The 24,439-nt window shown below is 32.8% G+C and overlaps 4 protein-coding genes across 7 annotated transcripts; 2 read left to right on the top strand and 2 right to left on the bottom strand.

The window, feature by feature from the left end:
• Nucleotides 1-113: 113 nt before the first annotated feature.
• Nucleotides 114-10,258, bottom strand: LOC139113592 (ATPase family AAA domain-containing protein 2). Of its 2 annotated transcripts, XM_070674835.1 has the most exons (16): nt 9,841-10,258; nt 9,074-9,302; nt 8,625-8,928; nt 8,364-8,547; nt 8,213-8,279; nt 7,880-8,129; nt 7,595-7,809; nt 7,218-7,510; nt 6,793-7,110; nt 6,523-6,704; nt 6,252-6,438; nt 5,645-6,123; nt 5,369-5,554; nt 5,146-5,181; nt 4,048-4,909; nt 114-3,982 (listed from the first exon to the last, which is right to left on the bottom strand). In XM_070674835.1, exons 1-16 carry the CDS (start codon nt 9,844-9,846, stop codon nt 3,929-3,931), a joined length of 3,852 nt encoding a protein of 1,283 aa, XP_070530936.1. In that variant the 5' UTR covers nt 9,847-10,258; the 3' UTR covers nt 114-3,928. The 2 variants fall into 2 exon arrangements, with proteins under 2 accessions (XP_070530936.1, XP_070530937.1); XM_070674836.1 differs by lacking the exon at nt 5,146-5,181 and having other exon boundaries at nt 9,841-10,256.
• Nucleotides 10,259-10,739: 481 nt separating this feature from the next.
• Nbr (exonuclease mut-7 homolog) lies at nt 10,740-15,956 on the top strand. 2 transcript variants are annotated; one of them, XM_070674840.1, is made up of 14 exons: nt 10,740-11,076; nt 11,234-11,348; nt 11,431-11,571; nt 11,700-11,890; nt 11,973-12,211; nt 12,296-12,477; nt 12,560-12,748; nt 12,816-13,007; nt 13,124-13,273; nt 13,445-13,720; nt 13,939-14,084; nt 14,450-15,130; nt 15,202-15,392; nt 15,521-15,956. In XM_070674840.1, exons 2-14 carry the CDS (start codon nt 11,246-11,248, stop codon nt 15,879-15,881), a joined length of 3,042 nt encoding a protein of 1,013 aa, XP_070530941.1. In that variant the 5' UTR covers nt 10,740-11,076; nt 11,234-11,245; the 3' UTR covers nt 15,882-15,956. The 2 variants fall into 2 exon arrangements, with proteins under 2 accessions (XP_070530941.1, XP_070530940.1); XM_070674839.1 differs by having other exon boundaries at nt 10,741-11,076; nt 13,121-13,273.
• Nucleotides 15,906-20,533, bottom strand: Spg7 (SPG7 matrix AAA peptidase subunit, paraplegin). Of its 2 annotated transcripts, XM_070674847.1 has the most exons (10): nt 19,954-20,533; nt 19,264-19,542; nt 18,942-19,173; nt 18,519-18,833; nt 18,236-18,404; nt 17,823-18,175; nt 17,236-17,732; nt 17,037-17,162; nt 16,787-16,954; nt 15,906-16,553 (listed from the first exon to the last, which is right to left on the bottom strand). In XM_070674847.1, exons 1-9 carry the CDS (start codon nt 20,125-20,127, stop codon nt 16,790-16,792), a joined length of 2,310 nt encoding a protein of 769 aa, XP_070530948.1. In that variant the 5' UTR covers nt 20,128-20,533; the 3' UTR covers nt 15,906-16,553; nt 16,787-16,789. The 2 variants fall into 2 exon arrangements, with proteins under 2 accessions (XP_070530948.1, XP_070530947.1); XM_070674846.1 differs by lacking the exon at nt 15,906-16,553 and having other exon boundaries at nt 16,669-16,954.
• A 59-nt stretch (nt 20,534-20,592) lies between these two features.
• Papi (tudor and KH domain containing protein papi) lies at nt 20,593-24,435 on the top strand. The gene is made up of 9 exons (XM_070674873.1): nt 20,593-20,749; nt 21,193-21,345; nt 21,474-21,906; nt 21,980-22,300; nt 22,392-22,580; nt 22,710-22,867; nt 22,963-23,183; nt 23,266-23,452; nt 23,572-24,435. Exons 2-9 carry the CDS (start codon nt 21,247-21,249, stop codon nt 23,710-23,712), a joined length of 1,749 nt encoding a protein of 582 aa, XP_070530974.1. The 5' UTR covers nt 20,593-20,749; nt 21,193-21,246; the 3' UTR covers nt 23,713-24,435.
• Nucleotides 24,436-24,439: the final 4 nt, after the last annotated feature.

The raw sequence follows: 24,439 nt of genomic DNA, 5'->3' as shown, positions 1-24,439 counted from the left end.
ACGGATCGATTTTTATATCGATATGACGACGCTCGCATGTTTCCCGTCTATTTGTTCTCTTCGTGGTGAGATAAGGACAAACGGGAAGATAAATTTCTTCCCTGACAAGTCGGTTACATTACGAAATTTTTATTTCACTATAATATGACAATAAAATGTATTACTTATATGATAAAATAAATAAGGCAGTGGATACATCTCGTCGCTTTTCGTCCGTATCTTTTATAACTTCGTAGTGTAATGCGCTAATTCTTAAGGCTACCATCTACTCTGCGCGTAATTTTTGCCAGTAGAAAAAATTGCCGGTTATCTGATATGACAGAGCTCGAACTTTCGAGCGCGTTAAGACTTGACTCTTTGTAGAAAGTAGTCTTAAGGATGTTATTGAGAGAAAAAGAAAGAGAGACATATAAGTGTGGTCATTCGTTCGTAATCGGCAGTGTTTGCAAGATAGCTTCTGATCTGATAATACATAACGTCATTTATACATACATATATATATATGTATAGCGTGAATTTCATGATAGTACATCAAAATGACAGCACTCCGGAGTACTGCACCAAGACATAATCGTGGAACGTCTCTTTCGGATTCGTTTATTTCGAAGCGGAATGTAAATCTGTAATATGCTAGAAGAAAAATCGTATGTACACGTTCGTCCGACTGTGAGATTATCGGTAAAACTTTTCCGCCATTCACCTCAACACTTTGCAACAATTATAATTGTACTTGAGTTTCGCTGGTGTATTATCTGTCGTTAGCTTCTTTGGCAAATACCCGGATATGATCTCCGTCGACAGAGTACTATCATCGTAAGAGAATCGGTAATAATTCGCGTAAAGCGATCTGTTCTCTCCCTTTCGTATTTCGTTTTTAATCGAGACTGAGAGACTCGAGAATGTTGAACATCATATGCATTAATACGACCGCTAAGAGAAAGTAAGCGTTTTTTTTTTTTTTTCCTTTTTCATTTTCTTCTTTCTAAATCTCAGTCTTTTCGATTCTACTTACTAAAAAATGTCGTAGTAATACAATCGAATTTCGACGAACGATCCAATCGCCGAACAGAACAAATACTTATTACGCTAACTATAAAACTTCTCCGTTATAAATGCATCGATTGACGCAAGAAACGGATATACGTTACTAACAAAATTTGCAGATTACTGCCTAATTATGTACCTGTAAACGAAAAATTTACATTTCAACAACAACGACGTATCTTTAAGAAAGATATTATTCGTGGATCACATGAGAGATTTATCGATAGAATTTATTTACTATAGTTCTTATTCGATTGTATGGTTTTGAACAGCAAAGAATGGATCGCGCCCTGTGCGTACACTAAGAGGTAGATGCGGCGTTTGTTTGCGGAGACAGTAGATAGGGTGGTACGCATTGAGCCTCACACGAAGCACATAGTTTTTCTTCCGTCCTCTCGATCTTCCTCGGCCGCTGAGGAGAAAAAGTAGTAGGACGTAAATTTTGTATTACGTGCTTCGTGTGAACCTTAACGCACACCACGCTACGCTAGCCGTTGTCGCCACGGCAAACGTTACATCTGCCTTCTAGTGTACGTTGCCTCTGACATTATTGTTTAAATGGTTATTGGAGAGAATCTGCTTTTGTCGCGGCTGCCCAGGGGACAGCTTATGTGTAAACGAGTTTCATTGCATACGACTTCATCTGTGGTAACTAATCGTTCACAATTACAGCAAGTCACAACCAATACACGAATCTGGGGAAGGCAAGTTATACCTAAATATCCACTAATTTATACATGTACATATAACACAAAGTTTCCCAGAATCGTCACAGTTCTTCCATACATTCAGTTTTTACGTAATAAAAATGGCAGTTTTTTTATTTTTTTTATTTTAAATTAAACATAGAAATTAAAAACTGCGAGTTGCAAAAGTAAAATAACTTGTACGTACATTAATTTAAGTGAAAGTAAGAAAATTTGATCGAGATAATAAAGGAAAAGCAATTAGAAGAAAGGTCTAATCCTGGGATATTTTGTATAGCAACGGCCAGATATTCAAGAGTGTTTAGGACCGACTGGAAGTCTCAATATTTTGTAAATCTTTCATGTCATCTTGGGTTTTAAAATTAATATTATTTATTTCTCCTAAGAGTTTTATTAAAATTGAGTAATCTTTTCTTCTTGCACAATCTCTTCAAATCTTAATCCAGACATCTAACATATATTAACTCTTGTAGCTTACATTTAGAAATTTAATACGCGAATTATTAATTTTTCAATTTTAATACTTTACTTTTTAGAGTCTTCAAAACTGATCTAAACATGACTAACTAGCCGCCACTGTATTATATATATATATATTTTTTTTTTTTATCGAGGTATTTCATATTTATAATAGTGTACGTGTGTGTATATTAAGTGCCCTGTTTCCATCTTCAACGAGTAAAACCTTATACTTTTTACAACTTTGGTCTATTTAAATATATTGCAGATTACTAGAGTCACATTTCAAATATATCTTATGTTATCTCGTATGAACTGAATTGCATTGATATAGAATTAGATCAAAAGTTATCATCACAAAAAAAAGACCACATTTAATGGAACACTTGTTCAATTAAATGAAGAAAAAAATAATAGTATCTTAATGAAATAATACTGTAATATAAATATATGTTCATCGCTTTGTTTCTTTAAATATGACAACGTTGAATAACTTTCGTAATTTAATTAATATAAAATAAAATCTTTTCATGTGATTTTTTTCCTTTAAATGCTAAGCTTTGATCTATTTGTTTTTATACGATTGAGTGTACAATCTTATGCTAGTAATAATTTGAATTGATACATTCTGTAACGCGAGGTATGTTTCGATGCACGCAGAGAAGACCATTATCTTGTATACGTAACAAATATCAGAAAATAATACACGTTTCAAATTTCGCCTTTCTCTACGCGGATAAACTTTTATGTAAATTCAATACACATATGTGAAATAATCTTCCGCTAGCAACGTAAAAAAAATAGCGAACTTATATTATAAATATTTAAAATAACGATAATTTAACAGTGAGAATAATCACTGCATAGCGTGATATCATTTTTGAAAAATTATTACCTGAACTAATACAATTAAGTACACAATGTACCAATTCTAACAATACATTTTTATTTATTCTCTTGTATAATCGATATAATATGCGGAAACTTAAAAAAAAAGTTTTTGTGAAATATGCATAAAGTATATTTTATGTATACATATATGAAATAACCAAAATTAAATTAAAAACTTGTATATCTTTTGTTGTACACGTATAATTGTTAGACAATAAATTGTTAATTGAATCTTCTGTGTGAAAATTTTCACACAATTGTTTATAAAAAAAAACAAGTTGACGATTATCTAAAAAGAATATTATGCAAAAATGTTAAAAATTTATTAGTTTTAGTTTTACCATGTTTCATTCAAAGAAAATTAATTTTATAGAAAAATTATTCATATAAAACAAGAAGAAATATTTTTATTCCTTTTCTTTCTAGTGTATATTATTAAGAATGACTTATTAACTTTGTTTAAAATAATATTATATTGAACACCTATAGCATTTTTTGAGTATGTACAAAAATTCAGTTATAAATCTGGAACTCAATGTTCAACTAAAATTAATTACTCGTTATTTTACACAACAAATTGCAATTGCTTTACAAATGCATGCTGTAATTCATCTAAAGATTGGCAGTACAATAACTAAAAAATATAGCATTCCAAAGTTCTATTTGATACAACAATGATAGTATTCGGCTTTCCATCAGTATAAATATACAAAAAAAAGACCTTCTGATGTGTGGCTGAAGGTATTGCAATGGCATAGTAATGAAATACGTTTTATCTCGTTAACATACGTTTTTTTTCATATAATGTCATACCTGTGTGTTGTACTTTACCGACGTTGTGACTTGTACTCTGTAAACTTTTCCACTTCTTTGAGCAAGTCCTAGAAGTAACAATATTTGTTAATATAAATTAGATTATATTTATAATATTTTATTAATTAATTACCTTTGGCAGTGATTTTCTATCGTATTTCTGAGCATATTTTCCAACGCATCTGCTTAGTTGCACATAGATATCGCACAATACCTCGACAGGAAAGTCCTTCGTATTTTCGATGGTAAATTGCCATGCATTTTCAAGCTCACTTTTATCAACTATAATTTTCTCACTTTCTTCAACTTTATCTCGGCTAGTATCGCTTTCGATAGCAAATGACAAATCGTCCATGCTTTCGCGTCGAGATGACGAACTTGAATCACCATTCGCTAGTGGTTTATCTTCCTCCACGAAACATATTTCCATCTGATCAAGATTATCTATTCGTTGATCTGTGACAGTGCCATTGTGACTTCCTTTTGAATTCTCATTTTGCGAATCATTCTCCGAATCAGTATTATCAAACAATCCCATATGTCCGTTTAAAACGCTACTTGCCTCAGTTTCAAACTCTTGGAATTTTTCTAAATCTATACTAGTGGTTTCATTATTTAACGATTTATTTGCTGCTTCCGTAGCGCTCTCATCAAAAGCGTTCTTCCTCTTTTTTTGGACTTTCTTCACGTAGCCACGCGCCCAAGCGGGTATTTTACGTTTTCTCGAACTACCAAATTTTTTTCCGTTCACAACGGGAGAATGACTAGAATTTACAGACTCCTTTTTCTCCGTTCGCTCACTTGTGGAAGCAGATTCTTGCTTGGAATTTTTACTGTCTTCGTGATTATCACAATTGTTCTCTAAAATTCGGCGAGTTTTCGAAATTTCACGACATTTGTCTTCGAAATCAGAGTCTAGCTCGGCTTTTATTAAAGCGTAAGCATTATCACGCAAGGAACATGCTCGGTGTCTTATTAATTTGTCTGCAGGATCCCTATGAGAGGAAAACATAACATGTTAGTAGAACGTAAAAAAAATTCATACTTTTTAACATTCCACGGATAGAAAGCATGATGACTAATGGGAGTGGTCTTCAATGATGCGTGGTGAATTAGTCATAATTGTGTGACTAGCAAAACATAAACGATTATGGTGCCTTCTAAATTGAAAACCACTATTATCTACGGAGCGATAACAGCATTACGGATAAACAGCAAAAAGCTCAACTACCTCTTTAATATTCCGAGGGAAGGCCTATCACGTAAGCTGACATGAAAACACACAATATGAATGTCAGTATAGAAAAAGACAATATCGCTAAAGAAAAACCTTAAGTTATTATTAATATTAATAACGGCTTCTGTAACGGAAATATTCTCGTACAAAACTCGTACGACTGTTTTTTTTGATTGGCAAGAATATTTATAAAGAGCTTTCTAATTCGGCTACTGACCTGTCTGGATTATATTCTAGAGCATTTCTGCATATGAGATCAATGTCATCGAGAAATTCGCGGGCACAAAGATAACAGTTCATATCAATTTTGGTCATCATCGTTTCCAGATCCATAGGCTGTTTTATTATCAGGTTATAATCCGGTACTTCTTCCGTATCCACCGGCTTCGTAAACATAAAAAATCTGAAACATATGATACCGTTAAATTTCTCTGACAGACTAAAAAGAAAAAAAATAAAATAAAATAAAATAAAAAAGAAATACAATACTTACTGTCGATTTCTCGCTAATTTAGCACATATTTCTCTTAGGAAAATTCGTAATTCTCTGAGAGATATTTCATCTTTCTCGTACATGATCTGCTTTTCCTCTTCCGTTAATTTCTTTGGCAATGGATTCGGCTCTAATGGCAGTGTTTCTAAAACTTCTACTTTCTTGCTTTTGATCTGTGGTTGTTTTAAACTCTGAATAATAAAAATATGCCGGAAAAATTTTCTTCTTTCTTCGGTGGTAGGAGTCTTCATGGAATATACTTCTCCGCGTAACTCACTAAACAAGCTTTTCAATTGATCGGGGAGATCATGATACCTTGCATCACTCGTTGCGAGAATTAAAATCGGTAATGAAGAATCCAGTGCTGCTATACGACATAAAAAGACTGCTTTTACTGTTTCCGGCACAAGGGGCCACCATTGATCGATCGATCGAATGTAAATTATGGACGGTACATTTCTAGCCGCTTCGTTAAATACCTACAATATTTTACAATTATCAATAAAATTATTTTTTTATAGATCTTTTATTATATTATAAAATAAAACATTTTTTTAATAAATGCACAAGTTTAAAAGCTTGATATAATATTATGTGCAATAGTAACCTGCACGCAAGTTTCTTCCGGAGATCGAGCACTTTCTGCAAACAATGTGCTAACGTCTAAAATCTGGACTGGCAGATGTTCCATGCAATATAGTAATGCCTGAGCTAAATGAGGTCCTTGACCCTCAGACAGACTACCACTCGTGATCAATAATCTTGGACGATAAGTGCCCTTCACACTTTTTATTCTATAAAAAAAAAAAAAAATCATGTAAAAACAATTCAAAAGAATATAAATTATTTAATATTATTGTCACGTAAAGAATAATTACTTTGCCATTGCAGGATTTATGCCTTGAGGAAATATTCTTCTTATTAAATTAAGTAATTCTTTCAATGGAGGTGCTAATAATGGTTCTATAAAAGGTTGTAACTTTCTTCCTACACATGGAGCTACTCTATGCGACGAAGGTACGAGCATAGAGCCTGCTTGCATAAAATCACGTTTCTTGACCTATTAAATAATATAATTAATATCGTTAATTTATAAATAAAAATTTCAATTATATACTGATTATTATTCTTTTAATTACGAAACGTACTTCGACTCTTTCTGGATCGAGTAATAATCTATCATTTGTCTTATAAATTTGTGGGTAAGTTCTCCTTAATCCTTGTAGCACTGCCTCAGTGCACAAGGCTCTTAAATCCGAACCGCAATAACCAGTTGCCTTCTCCGCTAATATTTCCAATAATTGATCAGATGGCGGATTTTTCCATTTGCTAACATGAATTTTCAAAATTTCTAATCTCTCTTTCATAGCCGGTAATGGAAAAAAGAGTTCGCGATCAAAACGGCCAGGTCTCCGTAAAGCTGGGTCGATTGCATCGATTCTATTTGTCGCGCCAATAACTATAACCTTTTATAATTAACAAAAAAAAGAATTAAAAAAATTTATCAAAAACATTTTGTTAAGCAAAAGACATTTAAATTAAATTGCAACCATCCGAAATTAATTTTTATTACCTGTCCTCTATCACTGAGACCATCCATGAGTGCCAAGAGTGTAGATACGATACTAGCATGTATCTGGTCCTGCTTGGTACTTCTAACTGGAGCCAAACCATCTATTTCATCAAAAAATATTATGGACGGTTTCATTTGTTGAGCCTGCTCAAATAACAATCTCAATTGTCGTTCTGATTCCCCGACCCATTTTGACAGACAATCTGCTCCTTTTCTCATAAAGAATGCCATCTTTTTGTTGCCTTGACTGCATTCATTTGCTAGTGCTCTAGCTATTAATGTTTTGCCAGTCCCTGAAATAATTTTTCAAGTTGTATAAATATAAATTAAAACAAGTTTTTGTTATATTCCATTAATAAAATTTGTTTTCGTTATACCTGGTGGCCCATGAAACAGAACACCTTTCGGTGGAGTGACGTCGTATCTTTCAAAAACATCTGGATATATCATAGGAAAGATGACCATTTCCTTAAGGCAGTGAATGTGAGATTCCAGACCTCCGACGTCATTAAATCTAATGTTAGTGTCTAATGTTATGGGATTTATATCTGCTTTTTTATCTGGTGGACCACCTTGTGGTATGGCCGATTGTCTAGAAATTATTCAATATTTAAATATAATAACAAAAAAATTACTCAACAAACTTTTTTGAATATATATACCTTGCTTTTTTGGCTTTCTTTTTGTCATAACGTTGAGGCTCAGAATCGCTGGAATCAGCAGAACTTGTACTCTTACTCCTGTGTTTTCTTCTTCTCATTGAATTACTGAGAACGCTTCGAAGGGCTCTAATAGAACGCCTTACTGGCTCTACATTAGCTTGAAACCTATCTACAGTAGGCTTTTTTTTACGTAAACTATACTTCCTAGGCCCAGGAGAATCCGAAGATTCACTTAGATCACTATCCACCACTATGTATGTAAAACATATTGTGAATTATAAAGAAATATGCCTGTGTTATGCTTCTAATAATAACAAATTCAAATTTCCTTACCTCTGGGAAGTTGTCGTTGAGCCGTACGCCTCGTTCTCTTTATCCGTGTATACATATCTTCATATCCCTAACGAAAAATAACGTAAGTACAAAATACATAAGTTTATAGATCATTAATCAACAAATAAATAAAATATAAAAATTTGCTAACGTCTTCATTTTCAGAATTATCGTTATCATTATCATTATTATCTGGTTTTACACTTTCATGTAAACTATCATCGTCTGCCTCCTCTTGTTTCACCTTGGGCTTTTCAGTTTTCTCAATTATGTTTCCACATAATCTAGTTACAGGACCTTCTCGAAATCTGTTTGGACTATCAGATTTTCTTGTCCTGAGAAAATATTTTATTTTCAATTACATTAAATTTCATTATATCTATGTATATAAGCATTCAAATAAATCGCATGCCTAGTATCTTTCTCCTCATTCGCCGGCCTTGTTTGCTCATTGACATCCTTTTCTGGCTCAGTTCTTTCCTTTAACTCACGATCACTTCTGGTGCGAAGTTCTCTGCTATTTTGTCGGTCATGCTCTGGTCTGTCTCTAACATGCCTTGTTGGAGGTTTAGTAGAAGGTGGATGATTTTCACGTGATCTCAAAGGCATGCGGTCTCGAACATCACGTTTTCTACCAGGTACATCATCCACCATCTCTTTGTCAGAAGAAGAAGGATGTTGTTGAAACATAGGGTATCCTTTCAAAGTTTGTGTTCCTATCATTTTATAAAACATTAAAACAATTGCATTTTAAAACATATACATTATAAATAAATGCATAGATGTAGCAGTTAAAGGTCAAGTATTTTGCTTCATAATTAACCAGTGCATTCCGTATCTGCATACAAATAATTGATTTACCTAGAATCCAGCTTGTATTAAGATTGTCATAAGTCTGCATTCTATTACGCGTACTACGACGTACGCTTAAATTGTTTCTAGTTATATGTGAGTTAGAGCCTGAATGTGATCTCAGCTTGCGCAGGCTGTCAGACCTCCTGATGTTTGACTCCAAGCTGTGCTTGCGAGGAACAAATATTTCTTCTTCAGTATCCATTGAATCCAATGCAACTCCATCATCTGACATTATCTAAGGAGTAATTTTACTGCATATACCAAATGTATACATATGTATGTATACCAGAATACATACACTTGCATCTTAAACATGTTTGTATAAAGTATGAGAAACAGTAAATGGTAATGTATGTAAAACTTTTCATAGAGGCCTAGAATGACAAAAAATAATCTTAATCCTTAATACTTTCTAATCTCTGTCCTTCTAAAAAAACAAAATACAAATTCCATTAAAACAGTCATAAAACCAAACCAAAATCTGAAAATTATAATAGATACATACTACAAATTTATTACATAAAACCTTGAATAATTTCTGAAACCCTAATTTTTCATGTGATTAAATTACATTGCGATACATTTGACGGGAAAAAAAGAAAAAAGACAGGCAGAGAAAGAGAGAAAGAGCTCGACAATAAACACAAACAGAACGGCACGTAATCCCTCCCTTTCTCTCTCTCTCTTTCTCTCTCTTACTCTTTCTCGTGATCTTTATATACATTGTTGGCGACGATATCGCTGCCAGTTTTGAGCAGTGTAGAGAGAATTACCTTCATCTGGCCAATTCTTGTCGCTGTTGCGCGAGAAAAGCGTTAAAACAGTGAACGTCCGTCATATGCGTGGGCTGGCTGCATTCGCGTTTGCGAGGGCCTGTCCTTCCGGATGAGCGCAAGCACGATGGGCACAGAATTGCCGTTTCACTGTCGCGATGTCGGGTAACGCGCGGCCTAGCTCGTTGTCTCTATTCAACGTTTCAGGGTCGAGTCGCGCGACTGACGTTGCTGCTCGTCGAACGGCATCAGGCAACCGAGACGGCACGATTCTGGATTGGGTACAATTGCAAAATCCGTATCATCTGTACGCCGCACACAAATATGCACGACACCATGCACACCACACACGCTTGAAATTGTTACGAACCACGCATGCGTGCGGCCTGGCCCGATTGCATTTTACGCGACTACAAGATGCGCGTCCTTATGCAGCAGCGCGCACCATCTACCGCATTAAAGTTATCCACGTGTCGCAAGCAGTTGCGCCAGCGTGAATGGAGTTGTGAAATAAACGACGATTTAAATCGCACGATATTCAAGCTTTGATTATTTCAATTAATCTACTATTAATAACTTGTCAATGAGAATTTAATGTTTTTCTTCGTTTTTTTTTTTTATAAGAGGATTGAACAGTGATAAAAAATACTGCATGGCTGACCATAATTGATTAAATCGCCGCGCGTTAACTCGATTTAAATCGAAGTTGCTCTTTAAAAAAAATTGGCGAGCTACGAGATGCAGTAAAAAATTCGTCTATTTTATAAGCGTTTAATTATTATATGTTTAAAATACATTTTCTAAATTTTAATCGTGAGTTTAAGTATTGCGACGACGCGTGTGAAACTGTAAAGTAAATGCAGAGGCTCGTCCGTGTGAAGCCAAGCTTCGTGGATTATGGTGCTGGATGCGTCCATTGGTTATTGCTCGTCGCAGCCAGCATGATAGGCTCTTAGACTAATCAGAAACTCCTTATACACTTCGCAATCCTACTATCACATTATTCATGGCGTTTCGGGACGTAAAGTGGCGCAAGCGCCAACTTCAGAGTTCGGAGTTGTTCGGAGTGCTTTAGACTGTTTAGAGAACACGACCAAACACGACGAGACTCACGAGGCACGAACGTGAAGGTGGGCGAAGCCTCGATGTATTATTTCATCAATTGTTTTTTTCAGTGATAACGCAACGTGGTGTCAGATGAGCATCACTTTCATTCCGTTGAATTATATATCACAGGTATTTGTATTTTTATTTTTCCTCCGTCTTCTGCACCAATTTTTTTTATTTTATTTTATTTTTTTTTAATCCAAGTACTTAAAGTAAAAAATAAATTCCGAATCTACGATGTTTTCCACGGCACACGGGGCCGGCTAAAAAAGTTGAATATTTTCAGAATTATTAAGCGATGAGTCGCCAGCAAATTGACGATATGGATTTATTATTTTTCTCCACTATAGACGAGCCCACGAAAACGTGGCTCGATACCCTTCATCGTATGTGGTCACTGTGTAAGCATTTCGATTTAACGTCTTACATTTCACGCTTCGTTATTTTTATATAATGTTAAATATGTATTCGTATAAATCACAGGGAAAAAATGCGACGGTGTCACTAAAACGTTGACGGATTACTTCGAGACGGCACCAAATCCCTACCTCAGCACGTTGCGAATTCTCGTTAACGTCTCGGATTTCGATCACATGACTAATACTAAGTCACTCGCGTTTACAGGTTTATCTTTTGACTTTTCATACAGAGCTTTTAAAATACATAACTTGTATAATTGACAAAGTTAAATAATTTTAATATATGTATGTAATAATTATAACTTTAATCCTGTAATTTTAATTATATTACAGTGATAGATGAGTTTTTAAACTGGATAGAACCAAGAAAGGAAGCTTACAAGGATTTTCTTGTTTCTGATTTAAAACTAGCCACATTTAAGTTAATTAGGCAGAAAAAAATTAAGCAGATGCTGCTGTTAAAAAATATTTTTACTATATATGATTTTGTGGAGCACAACGATATTTTCCTGCCAATAATAAATGTATATCACCAAAGATATAATATATTCTCTACATGTATAAAAAAAATATATATGTACATAAATTTTTTTTTTTTTTTTTTAGGATTTGATAAGAGACAAAGAATTTAAAGAAGCTGCCCAGTATGCAGCTATGTTAAAATTACAAAACCAGTTTATGGATCCAGAAATATTAGTGCTACCACTTATATTACAAAACAAATTGCAAATAGTTGATGAGTTTTTAAGAGACTGTCCTGAGGTGCAAAAGGCATTGACAGCATACTTGGACAATTTAATTGCACCAGGAAAAAATGTACAGATTATTTTGGAACAATTTATTTAGTAAGTGATATTTTATTTTATATTTTATGTGCCTTAAATTAATTGTTACCTGAGATATTGTTTTATCAAATAAAATCTTTTCAGTACAAATAATATACCGGACGTGAAGATATCACTTACGCAAGTTCGTCCGATAACTAAACTTGTCGCTCGTTTAATAAAACAATATAACTTATCTCCAGACGTATGTCCTCATTTAAACACGAAACGGAACGAAGGAGCGTTGCAATTCCTTATACATAAGCGTTATATAGACGGTAGCCTAAGTATGTATCCATTTTTATGCGTCATATTGAAAGATCTCGTTTGACAATAAAAATTACTTTTTATTAACTTTTTATTGTGTAGATGTTGCCAGTTGGAGAGAGATGGTGAAAGAAGCAGTGGGAAACGACATTAAATTACAAACAGAATTACTCACTATGTTAGTTAATGCTAACGATGCGCAAGAAGGTTTATACTGGGCAATAGAGTACAAAATACCTAGAAATAAATGGCCGTGGTCCGTTATGAATGTAGAAGAGCAAGGTGCACAAAGTAATGTGTTTTATCTTTATTTTTACGCTTGCATCTTAAGGCATACCTATAATATTATAGTTTGCAGTGAACGATGGTGCTTCCACAAGCGGAAAAAAACTCTGGGAACCAAACGAAGATAACATAAATTATTACGTTTTAAGGTTACCTAGATCAAATGTTAAATTAATCGACAACAGGCAATCGTTTGAAGAGTTCCTTGATAGCGGTTTAATGGTTAACATGGTCGGAATTGACCTCGAATGGAAACCTAGCTTTGGTAATCATATAATCGAACTATGGACGTGATAGAGCTGCAAGAAAAAGCTTTGTTGCAATTTATTTTAAATGTAAAACATATTATTTGAATTAAAACATATTACATTATTTCAGCAGGTACTAAACCACCCGAATTGGCACTCATGCAAGTTGCTACTGAAAATAACGTCTATATTCTAGACGTAACAACTATTGGGAATGTACTACCCGAACTCTGGCATGAACTCAGCCTTACATTATTTACGAATAAGGATATCGTCAAAATTGGTATGTTCTTAGTTATTTAAAATAGTATTTTTTATTTATAACGTTCGTATATTTTATTTAACATTATATATTTATCTTGAAAATATTAATTTTAATTTTTATACTTATTTATATACAATAATGCAAGTTGTTCATACTAGTACACATTTTTATCGTCGTATATATTACTAGGATTTGGAATGTCACAAGATATGACTGTTATACGCAACAGTTTACCTGCCTTGTCGTCCATTAAAACGTACGGTCAAGGATATATCGACTTGGTACATTTGTGGAAAAAATTAGAAGAGTACAATTTTATTTTTCCATATAAAGGTGATCCTAATTTCACAAACAAAAGCCTGAGCAAACTTGTAGAGTTGTGCTTTGGTCAAAGGCTCGACAAATCGGATCAGTTTTCAAATTGGGAACTGAGACCTTTACGGGAAAGTCAAATAATATATGCTGGTTAGTAATTAGTTCTATTAATTTATCAATATTATTTAACTTTTGTTTTACTTATGTTATGTAATGAAAAATCAATTGCAACTCCGATTTATTATTTTTTATTTAATATTTTTTAAAATTAACTTTGGAGTCTTATTAATAAATTCTGAAAAGAATTAAAATTTAAAGAATTAATGTACTTTTTTCTATTGTTACATGTGCATTGTGACATACGACAGCTCTGGACGCGTATTGTTTGTTGGAAATATACAATGTACTAGCAGATTATTCGGCAGACATGGACATCCCGTTTGAAGATATTTGTAGTGAGATACAACATATTTCACACGCACATACGAAAAATTTCAATAAATTTACGCAAAAGGTATAAATTGCAAACAAATTATATCAACACATATATAATAATCTATGTTTTCTAAAATTACAAAGTAATTGACTAAATAGACGATATATATTTAGATCTTGATTTTTCTAAATTGTTTTTGTATAGAAAATTGTTTTTGTATTGAACAATAAATTTAATTTTTTTAAATAAAATTATATTGATTTAATTGTACTCCTTATGTATAACATAGAATTCTTTCCGGCAATAACAAAGTTACACAGCTAAAATTCTATATTTCTATTGAAGATTATAACATTTCAACTATAATTCAACATTATTTTATAATTTTTTATTATTTTTATTATTAATTATTATTTATCTTTTCATTATTAATCATTTTTCAGAAATACGAGTGCCAAGCGATGCCCAACGAAGACAATGAGAACCATCGCACAAACTCAGGAGCTTTTCCGAAATACGAAAATGCACGCAAACCTGCGCCCAAATACGGATCCTACAAAAAATACCAAAACAAGCGAGACAATTCTACGCATCGCGAACGCAGTCGTGACAAAAGTATGTTCTACTCTGTAGGGGTAGTTCAAGCAGTTAATGACGAGAGGCAAGATCAAAGAAGATTTAATGAAAATTACGATCATCACAATCGCGGCAGAGTACCACATATCGGAGTAATTACACTGGCCAACGAAAAACACGACCAGAGGAGACACGAGAGCTATAGGAGACACCCCTCATTGGGTAGATGCAGTAACCATAGTAATGATAATTACAATAGGTTCGACAAGCAGAATAAACAGGTGGAAGACGTTCGAAAGAGATGGAATTCTCGAGAGAGACCAAATAAAGTTAAGTCCGAGCAGGTACAGCGGCGAAATTGGAGCTCAGTTCCGGCACACACTTGGCGCGTGGTTTGCGACTCGATGCTGGGTGGTTTAAGCAGCAAATTACGTATGTGCGGTATAGATTGTGTACACGTGCTATTTGATCAGGGAGGAGATGACTCCGCCAAACTAGCGATGCGCGAAAATAGGATTCTATTAACGCGTAACAAAAGTTATGAAAAGGTAACGTGCATTTCTTATAATATAACTGGCCGTCGACGCAGATCTTGGTCTAATAATCTCTGTTACGTTAGTTTAAGCAGTATCTACCGCTAGAAAATTGCTACAGGATAATCGCCGACACTCCAGACGATCAATTACGCGAGGTTTTGTACCACTTTGGTGTTGTGGTGACACAAGCTGATATATTCAGCCGATGCCAAGTATGTAATTATGACGAGTTCGCGGAAGTGCCAAAAAAGTTGATGGACGAACTCGTGCAAAGGTAAATTAATTTAATTATTTAATTAAATTAATTTTATTAAATTAAATTAAATTAATTTAATTTAATTAATTTTTCTTATACCCTTTTAATTTTACGTAATACATAAAAGCAATTTTGTTTTACTCTAGTTATGTGAAAATTATAAGAAAAAATAATTATCGAGTATTACCTCAAGGCCGACCTGAACGGATGTCGGAAATTGATATCGATAATTTCGACTCGAACAATGATTGTAATGTGGTTCGGAGTCCAAGTAATTACGTCAAGAACAACAAGCACCGTACTTGGCGCTTGTCCACGAACGCACTTGACATCAATGCATGCACAACCAGATATCGTGTACAGATACAAATTGATAAAGTCCCACTTAATGTACTGAAAAATGTACAGATCTTTTATATCTGTGAACACTGTGGAAAAATTTATTGGGACGGCTCACATCTGGAGCGGACTCTTAATGGCGTTATCAAAGATTTAATTGTTGAATAATAGATATTAATGCTGAATGTGATGAGATGCATATTCTTAAAAGAAAAGCAGCAAAAAAAAAAAAAAAAATCAAAATTGTTCCCAGTTCGAAATGTCGTGCGTATGCTAATTGTTCCTACGATTTATGATGCCAATGATAGAAATGCAATATTGTTATGCTTATTCAATACATCTGTTCGCAATGAGTGCGCTCAGCAGAAAACACTGATTTGCAGCTTTGCAGATTTGTTGCAAAAATCGTGAACTTAATTACTATATTCTTCTAATTTTAGTTTAATCTAAGAGCGTACACTAATCAGATTCATAATTTTTACAACAAAATCAAAGCAGTTTTCTCTGCTGAGCGCGATCAATAATATTTGTGACTTACAATTAAACGTAGTCTTGTCGTTACCACTCCTTACATTGATAAATTAAAACAGTATCGTTATATAATTTGCTTCAACTATATGTTATGTGATATCACGAATTAATATTTAAATTTAAATTTGTTAAACTTTGTAGTCACATCACATAAATTACATGTTTTAATTACGATGCTATATATGCTCCTTTAAATAATTAATAATTACTACTAATATTTGTTATTTTAATATTGAATAAATAACTTACCTATATTTGGATTTCGATTTCTTTCTCTTCCTTTCTTCCAGTGTTAAAATAAGATGATTTCTGAAACACAGATTATTTAATAAAATTAACACGCAAATTTTTTTAAACATGCTACTTTCGTTACACGATTGCATATTTGATATACATAAAAACCAATCGATTGTCAATAAATTACTTAATATATTAATTTAATTTATTGTATTTCTTATTATATTTTATATTTTATTATATTATATTTTATCACGCTAGTATTTTTTTTTATACAGAGTACAAATATCTACAAAAAAATATACATTCTAATCTGTCGGCTCTCTGTTTGCTGACGGGGATTCTCTAACAGGTTCGGAGTTTTCAAATTCCGCTGGCTCTACAAGTTTTTTCTTCCCAAACGGCGGCGGTCCAATCAATTTTTCCACGTCTTCGTATGTCAACGTTTCCATTTTTATCAAAGCTTCCGCGAGCTGTCAATAAAATATAAAAATATATTTAAACTTGTACCATACTGTTTAGTTAAAAATGTATATGTAAGAAATGTACATATACCATATCTAATTTGGCTTTGTTGCTGGAAAGCAGTTGTCGAGTTTGCTCGTATGCCGCTCCTATTATTCTTCTCACCTCGGCGTCCATTAAATTAGCTAACTTCTTACTATACAATTTCTTATTTCTCTGTAAAAAAAAAAAATAATAAATTAGAAATTATTGCGCTCTCAATTTCGAAGTTCCAAATAATATTTCATACCGTGCTGGTGTGCTCTTCGTCGAAGGAAATCAAACCCACAGCCGGACTCATTCCGAACTGCTGAACTTGCCGATATGCCATTTTTGTTACGGTCTTCAGATCGTTCTCGGCACCCGTCGAGATCTTGTCAAACGTCACATGCTCAGCAACACGGCCACCCAATGTCATACACATACGTTCAAAAAGCTGCTCCTTGCTGTAGAGCTTCTGATCCGACTGTGTGTACTGTGCGAACCCTAGCTTCAAATTTGTCCGTGGCACTATCGTTACTTTAAGCAGAGCGTCGGTGTGCTCCAACAGCCAACCTACCAACGCGTGTCCGGCTTCGTGATAAGCTACCATGCGTTTCGTAGACGGTGTCAATGGATTGTTCTTCTTCGTCAAACCGCCGATCGTTCTGTCGATTGCGTACGTGAGATCGTTGCTGTCTACTTGCTTCTTTTTATCTCTCGCGGCGTGTAAAGCAGCCTCATTGCAGACGTTCGCTATGTCAGCGCCTGAAAAATAATGATAATATGAATGTAAAACATATAGTTGTTGAATATAAAATGTATAAAGCATTGGTTTTATGTAAATGAACGCGGTACCACTGAAACCGGGTGTGAGATAAGCCAAATATCCTGAATACTTCGAAGGTTTATCTTGCAAACATATTTTTTTAAGATGAGTTTCAAATATCTGTTGTCTCTCTTCTAATGTCGGAAGATCGATTAAAATGTGCCGATCGAATCTGCCAGGTCTCAACAACGCCTTGTCTAACACGTCTGCCCTGTTCGTTGAAGCCAAGATAATAACGTTCTTCTTCGATATCATTCCGTCCATTTCTACCAGAAGCTGGTTCAACGTCCGCTCAGATTCACGATCGCCAACTCCAAGCGAGCCCTCTGAACGTTTCTTGCCAATCGCGTCGATCTCGTCAATGTATATAATACTAGGCGCTCTAAAAAAAAAGTAAAATATTAAAATATTGTTAACATTTAAAAAAAAACAATAGACAAACCTTTTTTTAGCTTCCTTGAATAAATCTCTAACTCGGGCGGCACCTAGTCCACCGAATACTTCAATAAATTCGGAACCGTTCATGGACAAGAAAGGAACGCTCGCTTCGGTTGCCACAGCTTTAGCGAGTAATGTTTTACCACATCCAGGAGGCCCCAAGAGTAAAACACCTGAAAAATTGTATTATTAAAATCTCATTTTATGACATAAATTAAATAATAAAAATGCTGATGTAGTTTTCTATTTATAATTATTTATTTAAAATGTTTTTTTGATGCGTTTACCTTGAGGTATTTTAGCACCCAACGTTTTGTAACGTTCCGGTTTTTTCAAATAATCGACAAACTCCATCACTTCTATTTTTGCTTCTTTTAATCCGGCTACGTCCGCAAAACGTACACCTTTGCCTTTTCCTACTAGTGGTTCGACTAAAGTGAACTTTGCCTGCTTCATTTGCGAAATAATCTCAAAAGGTTTGAAAGAGAAACGTTTTCTCACGAAACTGAAAGCGGCGGCGATAATCAGCGCGAGAAGCGCGAGCCTCACAAAACCTGCTATGTACTCGATCTTCCTCTCGTAAATCACTTGTACTTCTTGGCCTGAAATATTTTAAATTAATAAAATTATTTCAATCACTTCAAAAATCATTATAAAAAAAAAATCATAATGTGCGATGTTTAAAAGTGTATCATGAACGATTTATTTACCAGCTTTTACTCCAAGATTTCTCTCCACCTTCCTTAACTTTTCTTCAAAATTTTCAATACTTGGAACAGCCATATGGTATCTCTTGTACAAACTCCTCTTCCCTTTGATAATAGCGCCGTCATGCACGACAATTATAACATGCTCAATAGTAGGGTTTACAATAATTGCCTCAACTTCTCCTTTGCTCAACATGTCATATACAAATTCATTCCAGGAAACTGAAGCTGCAGGCTGTACAAACATATTACACATTACCTCAATGATAGTACATTATACTTTTATTTAAACAATTATTACAATAAATTATAATTAAGAACTTACTTCTGAATTTGACATTCCTATCTGATGTTTCAATGCAATTAAAATAACATACAGTATCATAAACCACATGGAGAGTTTAGTAAGAATTGATTTTATGTCCTCATTCTCATCAGGTTTTTTGTCTGGGTTTTCAGAACTTGATTTCTTATCTGATTGTTCATTAAAGTTACTAGATGTAGAACTAAAGTGTCTAACATTGTTGAATTTTGATAAGAAGTTGAATTTGCTGCCAAATAATGCAGACTGTACAGCTTGAAACTCTTTGCAAATTCTACAGGTCTGAAAAATAAATTCAGCAAAGTATTAATAATATTATATATTATAAATATAATATATATTAATATGATACAATAATTATTAGCAAAAAATCAAGGAAAATCCTATTATTTTTAAAATTAAGAACATATAGTTTAATACTGATTTTATTTTCACTGAGTGACTCTATTAGCAAAATCTGCTGATGTAACTTAACAATAAATTGCATCTTATTACTATTATTATAATTATTACCCAATCTTAACAGAAACAACACTTAGAAAAATTATTAATAAAAGTTAAATTAATTTTGCACTTAAAAATAAAAAAAGTAAAATAGCTAATTAAAAATTAATACTATTTAATAGCATTTAAATAAATGCAAAATATAGGTAGAAGTTAAAACCAAAGATCACAAAACAAGTTAATACTTACTTGACATGAGATGGGAAGAAGTAACTTATAAACTCCATTGTTGTGCGCACAACTGAAATGTTTAATATTAAAAATGTGTCTTTCTTTTAAATAATAAGTACTTTTCGGTGAGAAATGAAACATCCGTCTCGGCGCAATGTAATACCGCTTCGAGTACTTGGTTAAATTCTGCATGATTGAACCTTTAAATGCAGCTATAAAAGAACTAAACCTTCACCACGTGTCATAGAAGCTCGGTTCTCTGTTTCAATGTTAAAAATATGCACTGAAACATTTTATTTTCAGTAAAAATATTAACAGTCAACAAAGGAGACGATTTAACCTATAACCCAAAAATCCAAGTCGACACTAGTGTCCTCGCGTAGCGGTCAACCGTAATTTCAAAGATTTACGAAGCTTCGGTTTCAGAATTATCAGCGGTAAAAATCAAACGCTCGGAGATGTTGCAAAGATCACTTTGATGTATGTTTGATCTGTATGGTGTATGCACCGTATGCACTACATGCCGCATATGACGGCGCCGCAAGCGGCGCATAAACCAAGCGCTCATCACATCCTGAACCCCACTGCTCTTTTTACACCTTCTTGGTTTCACTAACGCTAGTGGTGAAGTATACGCTATTGTTATCTCTTCCAGTTATATTTTTCTAAAGCTGATCTGCACAAAAAATAAAACAAATAAAATAAAAAAAAAAGAAAATAATATATACTAAAAAATAAGAAGATGTTAGTACTCATTATTGCAGTAGGCGTTTCATTATTTCACACACTGCAAGGTTAGGCTTTTCTAGCTGAGGTATGTACTATAAAATTTATAACGAGAATTAAAATGCGGTTAAATAATTGTCATAATGTGCTGAGAAAGGAGAATGTAAAAAATTGCGAGATATGATTAGCACGGGTCTTTTTCCAGATGCGAGAAAACCGTCCAATTAATCAAGCTTTCTCAATCTTTGCACTTTTTTCGAATCTACTTTTAGCAATTACATCAGCGATTACGTTCACATGTTTTTTTTTCTTTTTAATTTACAATTTTATTTTGATCGTACGTTCACAACTGATGTCTCTTATCTTCTCATCAAATTTTTTTTAATAGCTTTAATTTTATTTTTTTAATTAAAGAAATTTTTTTTATTTAAGACTTGAAACCTACATTAATATAAAAAAAAATTAATTCTTAGTTTACATAATATTTTGCTTAATACATGTATGTTTCTAACATTTTAATATTTATTGCAGGTATTACATTAAAATATATTATTTTGGATAAATAGATATAATAGAATATCTAATATGAATAAACAATCAGTATTACCAATTTTGTGTGGCATATCTTTAACTACTTTTGGACTGTCAGTGGCAATCTTATTGTATGGTATTATTTTTGAAAAGGTAATAGTTCATATTCTTGTAAAAAAACATTCTTTTAATAACACTCTATCAAGTACAAATATGTCTATAAAATTTAACAAAGATTATTGATTTGTTAAAACAAACTAATTTACTTGTTATATGCTTAGGAGGAAAATGAATATGATAAAAAGAAGAAATGTCTTATTTCAAAGAAGTCTAAAAGTAAAGAAATTACATTAGATATAGTAATACCTGAGAAGTATGTATCTGCCATTATTGGTAAAGGTGGTGCTGTAGTGAAAAAAATTCAAGAGTTAACCAGCACACATATCACAATGGAAAAGAAAGGTTTAAATCAGTCTTCTGAACGTCTCTGTCAAATACGTTCTGATAACATACAAAATATTCACTCTGCACAGAACATGATACAAAACATAATTCAAAGTTTACCTGATATTGAAACATTTGAAATGTTTATACCTTTTGAAGCTTTTGATAGAGTTTTTAAAAAGAAAAATCACAAGGACGAATTTTTGCAGCAGATAAAAAAAATATATGGCATAAAAGTTATAATTGATGGTAATACACATGTAACTAAAAGTATGTACACAATTTAAATCAAGTGTATAAGTGAGTTACTAGTTATAATGCTATAATAATTAATTCTTTACAGCTGGCATAAATAGAAGAATTATATTAAAAGGTAATCCCAATCAACTAGCACCAGCTCTTATTGAAATAGAAGACAAAATTCAGCAAGAAGCCAAAATTCTATCTCAGATGAAATCAAAGATTGCATCTGCACGAATATTTAGAAACTCTAAAAATGTTATAAAAACGTTAGACGATTATTCTAATGAAGACGTTCATGATCATTCACTATCAATTAAAGTTTGTGAAAAATTCATGGAAAATAACGAATGTAAAGAAGATATAGAAAAAATTTCTGGTGCCAAAATTATCATTACTGACGATAAAACTACCGAATGCAAAGGTACATGCTGTTATTTTAATTAATTTTTTTTATTGGAATCTATAATAACGATCGTTTTAATAATTATTATAATTTTTTTTTATGGATAAAGAAAGAAAAGGAATAATAAGAGGAACTACTAAGCAAATAGATTCAGCATTGAATGCGATAGAAAATAAATTTGGAGACATATGCGAATCTCGATTTGGATCAAATGTTGATGTAACAATAAAAAAATTATCTGAATCTTTAAATGATATTTCGAGCATATCAACGGTTTTAGATTCGCCATTAAAACAAAGTACGTAAAGTATAATGTGTTCGTGAAACATTGTATTTTTACTATTTAAATAATTTTATTAAAGTTTACTAATTTATTCGATATTTTATTTTTATTTTATACTGTATACTTACATTTTTATTTTAATAGATGATTTAATGGAAGTATACGTATCTGCTCTGAATACGCCAAACATGTTCTGGATTCAAGTAATTGGATCTGCAAACATCGAATTACAACAATTAGAATTAGAAATGACGGAATATTACAATAATGCGGAAAATCGTAAAAATCATATGTTGAAAAATGTAAGACGGAAAATCGTCTCAATTAACGTTAAAATATTATTAATAATATTATTTATAATACAATTCAAATTTCTATAATCGTTTATTGATTACAGATAACAGAAGGCCAAATGGTAGCAGCTAAATTTAAATATGATAACAAGTGGTATCGTGCAGAAGTAATATCTGTTATAAATTCTTCCGAATATCAAGTCTTTTTCGTAGATTATGGAGATGTAGATCAAATTTTTGAAGCTGATATATGCGAACTTCGTACAGATATGTTAAGTTTGCGACACCAAGCTCTGGAGTGTTCACTAGCAAACTTAAAGCCATTGTAAATTTCAATATCTTACTAATTAATATATTTTATTTTCAGTTATTGAATATTTTTGATAAAACGTATGTTACACTTTCAGAGAAGGTACATGGAATACCAAAACTATTGATAAATTTGCTGAACTTGTATATTTAGCGAAATGGATACCGCTTGTTGCTAAAGTTAAAAGCTATAAAGAATATTCAGTCGATTCGATCGATGGAGATTCTCGCTGTCACAAGTCATTAATTCTTTACCTTGATTTGTATGACAAAAACAGTAATCAGGTAAGAAAAATTTAAAAAAGATTCTACATTTTTTAAAATTTAAACTCTGTGTGCGAGACAACTTCTACAATCGATATGTACACGTTATTATTTAAAACTGAATATTTTTGTCATTACAGAGCATTGGAGATCAATTAATACAATTAGGAATGGCTAAAGTTGAAGAAAAAGTCTGGTCGGCAGTAAATTCTGCGTTGCCTAATAATGAATGCAATTTTCCATTTAATCCATTTTTACCCGATCAATTTTCTATTGATTAAACGTTATTTTGCTTTATTGATGAAACTAATTTTAATTTAAAGAAATAATTAATTTTAATGTAATAAAATAGGTAATAATATTTTATATCAAACATTAAACTTCTAAAAATATTTAGTGAGAGCTGATTATAGTGATAGCAGCTGATTAAAAAATTAACAAATTCCGATAAAGGATCGGAAAAACTGTCTAATTAATTAAGAAAAAAAAACACTGATACTATTTTTAAAATAATTAAGTTTTCATCTGCTGATGGCTTATTAGAGACAGACTTGCATTATGAAAAAAGTAAATTTTTCTTTTGTTAATTTAAGAATGCAAATACAATTATTTTTTGAAAAATTGATTTACCTAAGTTATTAAACCGAGTCAACAAATGGCTAAATTGTCGAGCCGCGTCGAATTGCGGAAAGAAAAACGTGCGGGAAAAGAACTGATGATCGAAAGTTTGGTCGAAAGAAGATCGAAAGTGCCAAGGCGTAACTCAGGAAGAAGAATATAACAATTTTTTTTCGAGGTTGCACGTTTCAACGACTCGTGGTCGTACCAGCTAGCGCGACAATTGACTCGCGACTAAGATAAACATGGTATAAGAAGTAGCCAGAAGTAATTGTCAGTTTCTTCTAGAAAGACTAGAAAGCTGCGGTGAAGCGAAACGTATAAAACGGCGACGACGGAGCTCCTCACTTTAGTTCGTCAAGTCAAATTCCTATTTACTTTCAACTTCAC

The sequence above is a fragment of the Cardiocondyla obscurior genome, linkage group LG03 (genome assembly GCF_019399895.1).
Source record: "Cardiocondyla obscurior isolate alpha-2009 linkage group LG03, Cobs3.1, whole genome shotgun sequence".
Taxonomy (NCBI): Eukaryota; Metazoa; Arthropoda; class Insecta; order Hymenoptera; family Formicidae; genus Cardiocondyla; species Cardiocondyla obscurior.
The sequence above is the reverse complement of the archived record's forward strand: the minus strand, read 5'-3'. Positions and strand labels throughout refer to the sequence as shown.

What these genes read in the sequence shown, in the direction of transcription:
- LOC139113592 (XM_070674835.1), bottom strand. An exon ending in TAATACAAGCTGGATTCTAG is followed by an intron (nt 8,929 to 9,073) that starts GTAAATCAATTA and finishes ATAAAATGATAG; the next exon opens with GAACACAAACTTTGAAAGGA. An exon ending in AATGAGGAGAAAGATACTAG is followed by an intron (nt 8,548 to 8,624) that starts GCATGCGATTTA and finishes ATATTTTCTCAG; the next exon opens with GACAAGAAAATCTGATAGTC.
- Nbr (XM_070674839.1), top strand. Translation starts at nt 11,246, where the DNA reads ATGAGTCGCCAGCAAATTGACGATATGGATTTATTATTTTTCTCCACT. An exon ending in CGAATGGAAACCTAGCTTTG is followed by an intron (nt 13,008 to 13,120) that starts GTAATCATATAA and finishes ACATTATTTCAG; the next exon opens with CAGGTACTAAACCACCCGAA. An exon ending in ATGGACGAACTCGTGCAAAG is followed by an intron (nt 15,393 to 15,520) that starts GTAAATTAATTT and finishes GTTTTACTCTAG; the next exon opens with TTATGTGAAAATTATAAGAA.
- Spg7 (XM_070674847.1), bottom strand. Translation starts at nt 20,127, where the DNA reads ATGCAGAATTTAACCAAGTACTCGAAGCGGTATTACATTGCGCCGAGA. An exon ending in GGGTGCTAAAATACCTCAAG is followed by an intron (nt 18,405 to 18,518) that starts GTAAACGCATCA and finishes ACAATTTTTCAG; the next exon opens with GTGTTTTACTCTTGGGGCCT. An exon ending in TCTCACACCCGGTTTCAGTG is followed by an intron (nt 17,733 to 17,822) that starts GTACCGCGTTCA and finishes ATTATTTTTCAG; the next exon opens with GCGCTGACATAGCGAACGTC.
- Papi (XM_070674873.1), top strand. Translation starts at nt 21,247, where the DNA reads ATGAATAAACAATCAGTATTACCAATTTTGTGTGGCATATCTTTAACT. An exon ending in TAAAACTACCGAATGCAAAG is followed by an intron (nt 22,301 to 22,391) that starts GTACATGCTGTT and finishes TTATGGATAAAG; the next exon opens with AAAGAAAAGGAATAATAAGA. An exon ending in AAAATCATATGTTGAAAAAT is followed by an intron (nt 22,868 to 22,962) that starts GTAAGACGGAAA and finishes TATTGATTACAG; the next exon opens with ATAACAGAAGGCCAAATGGT.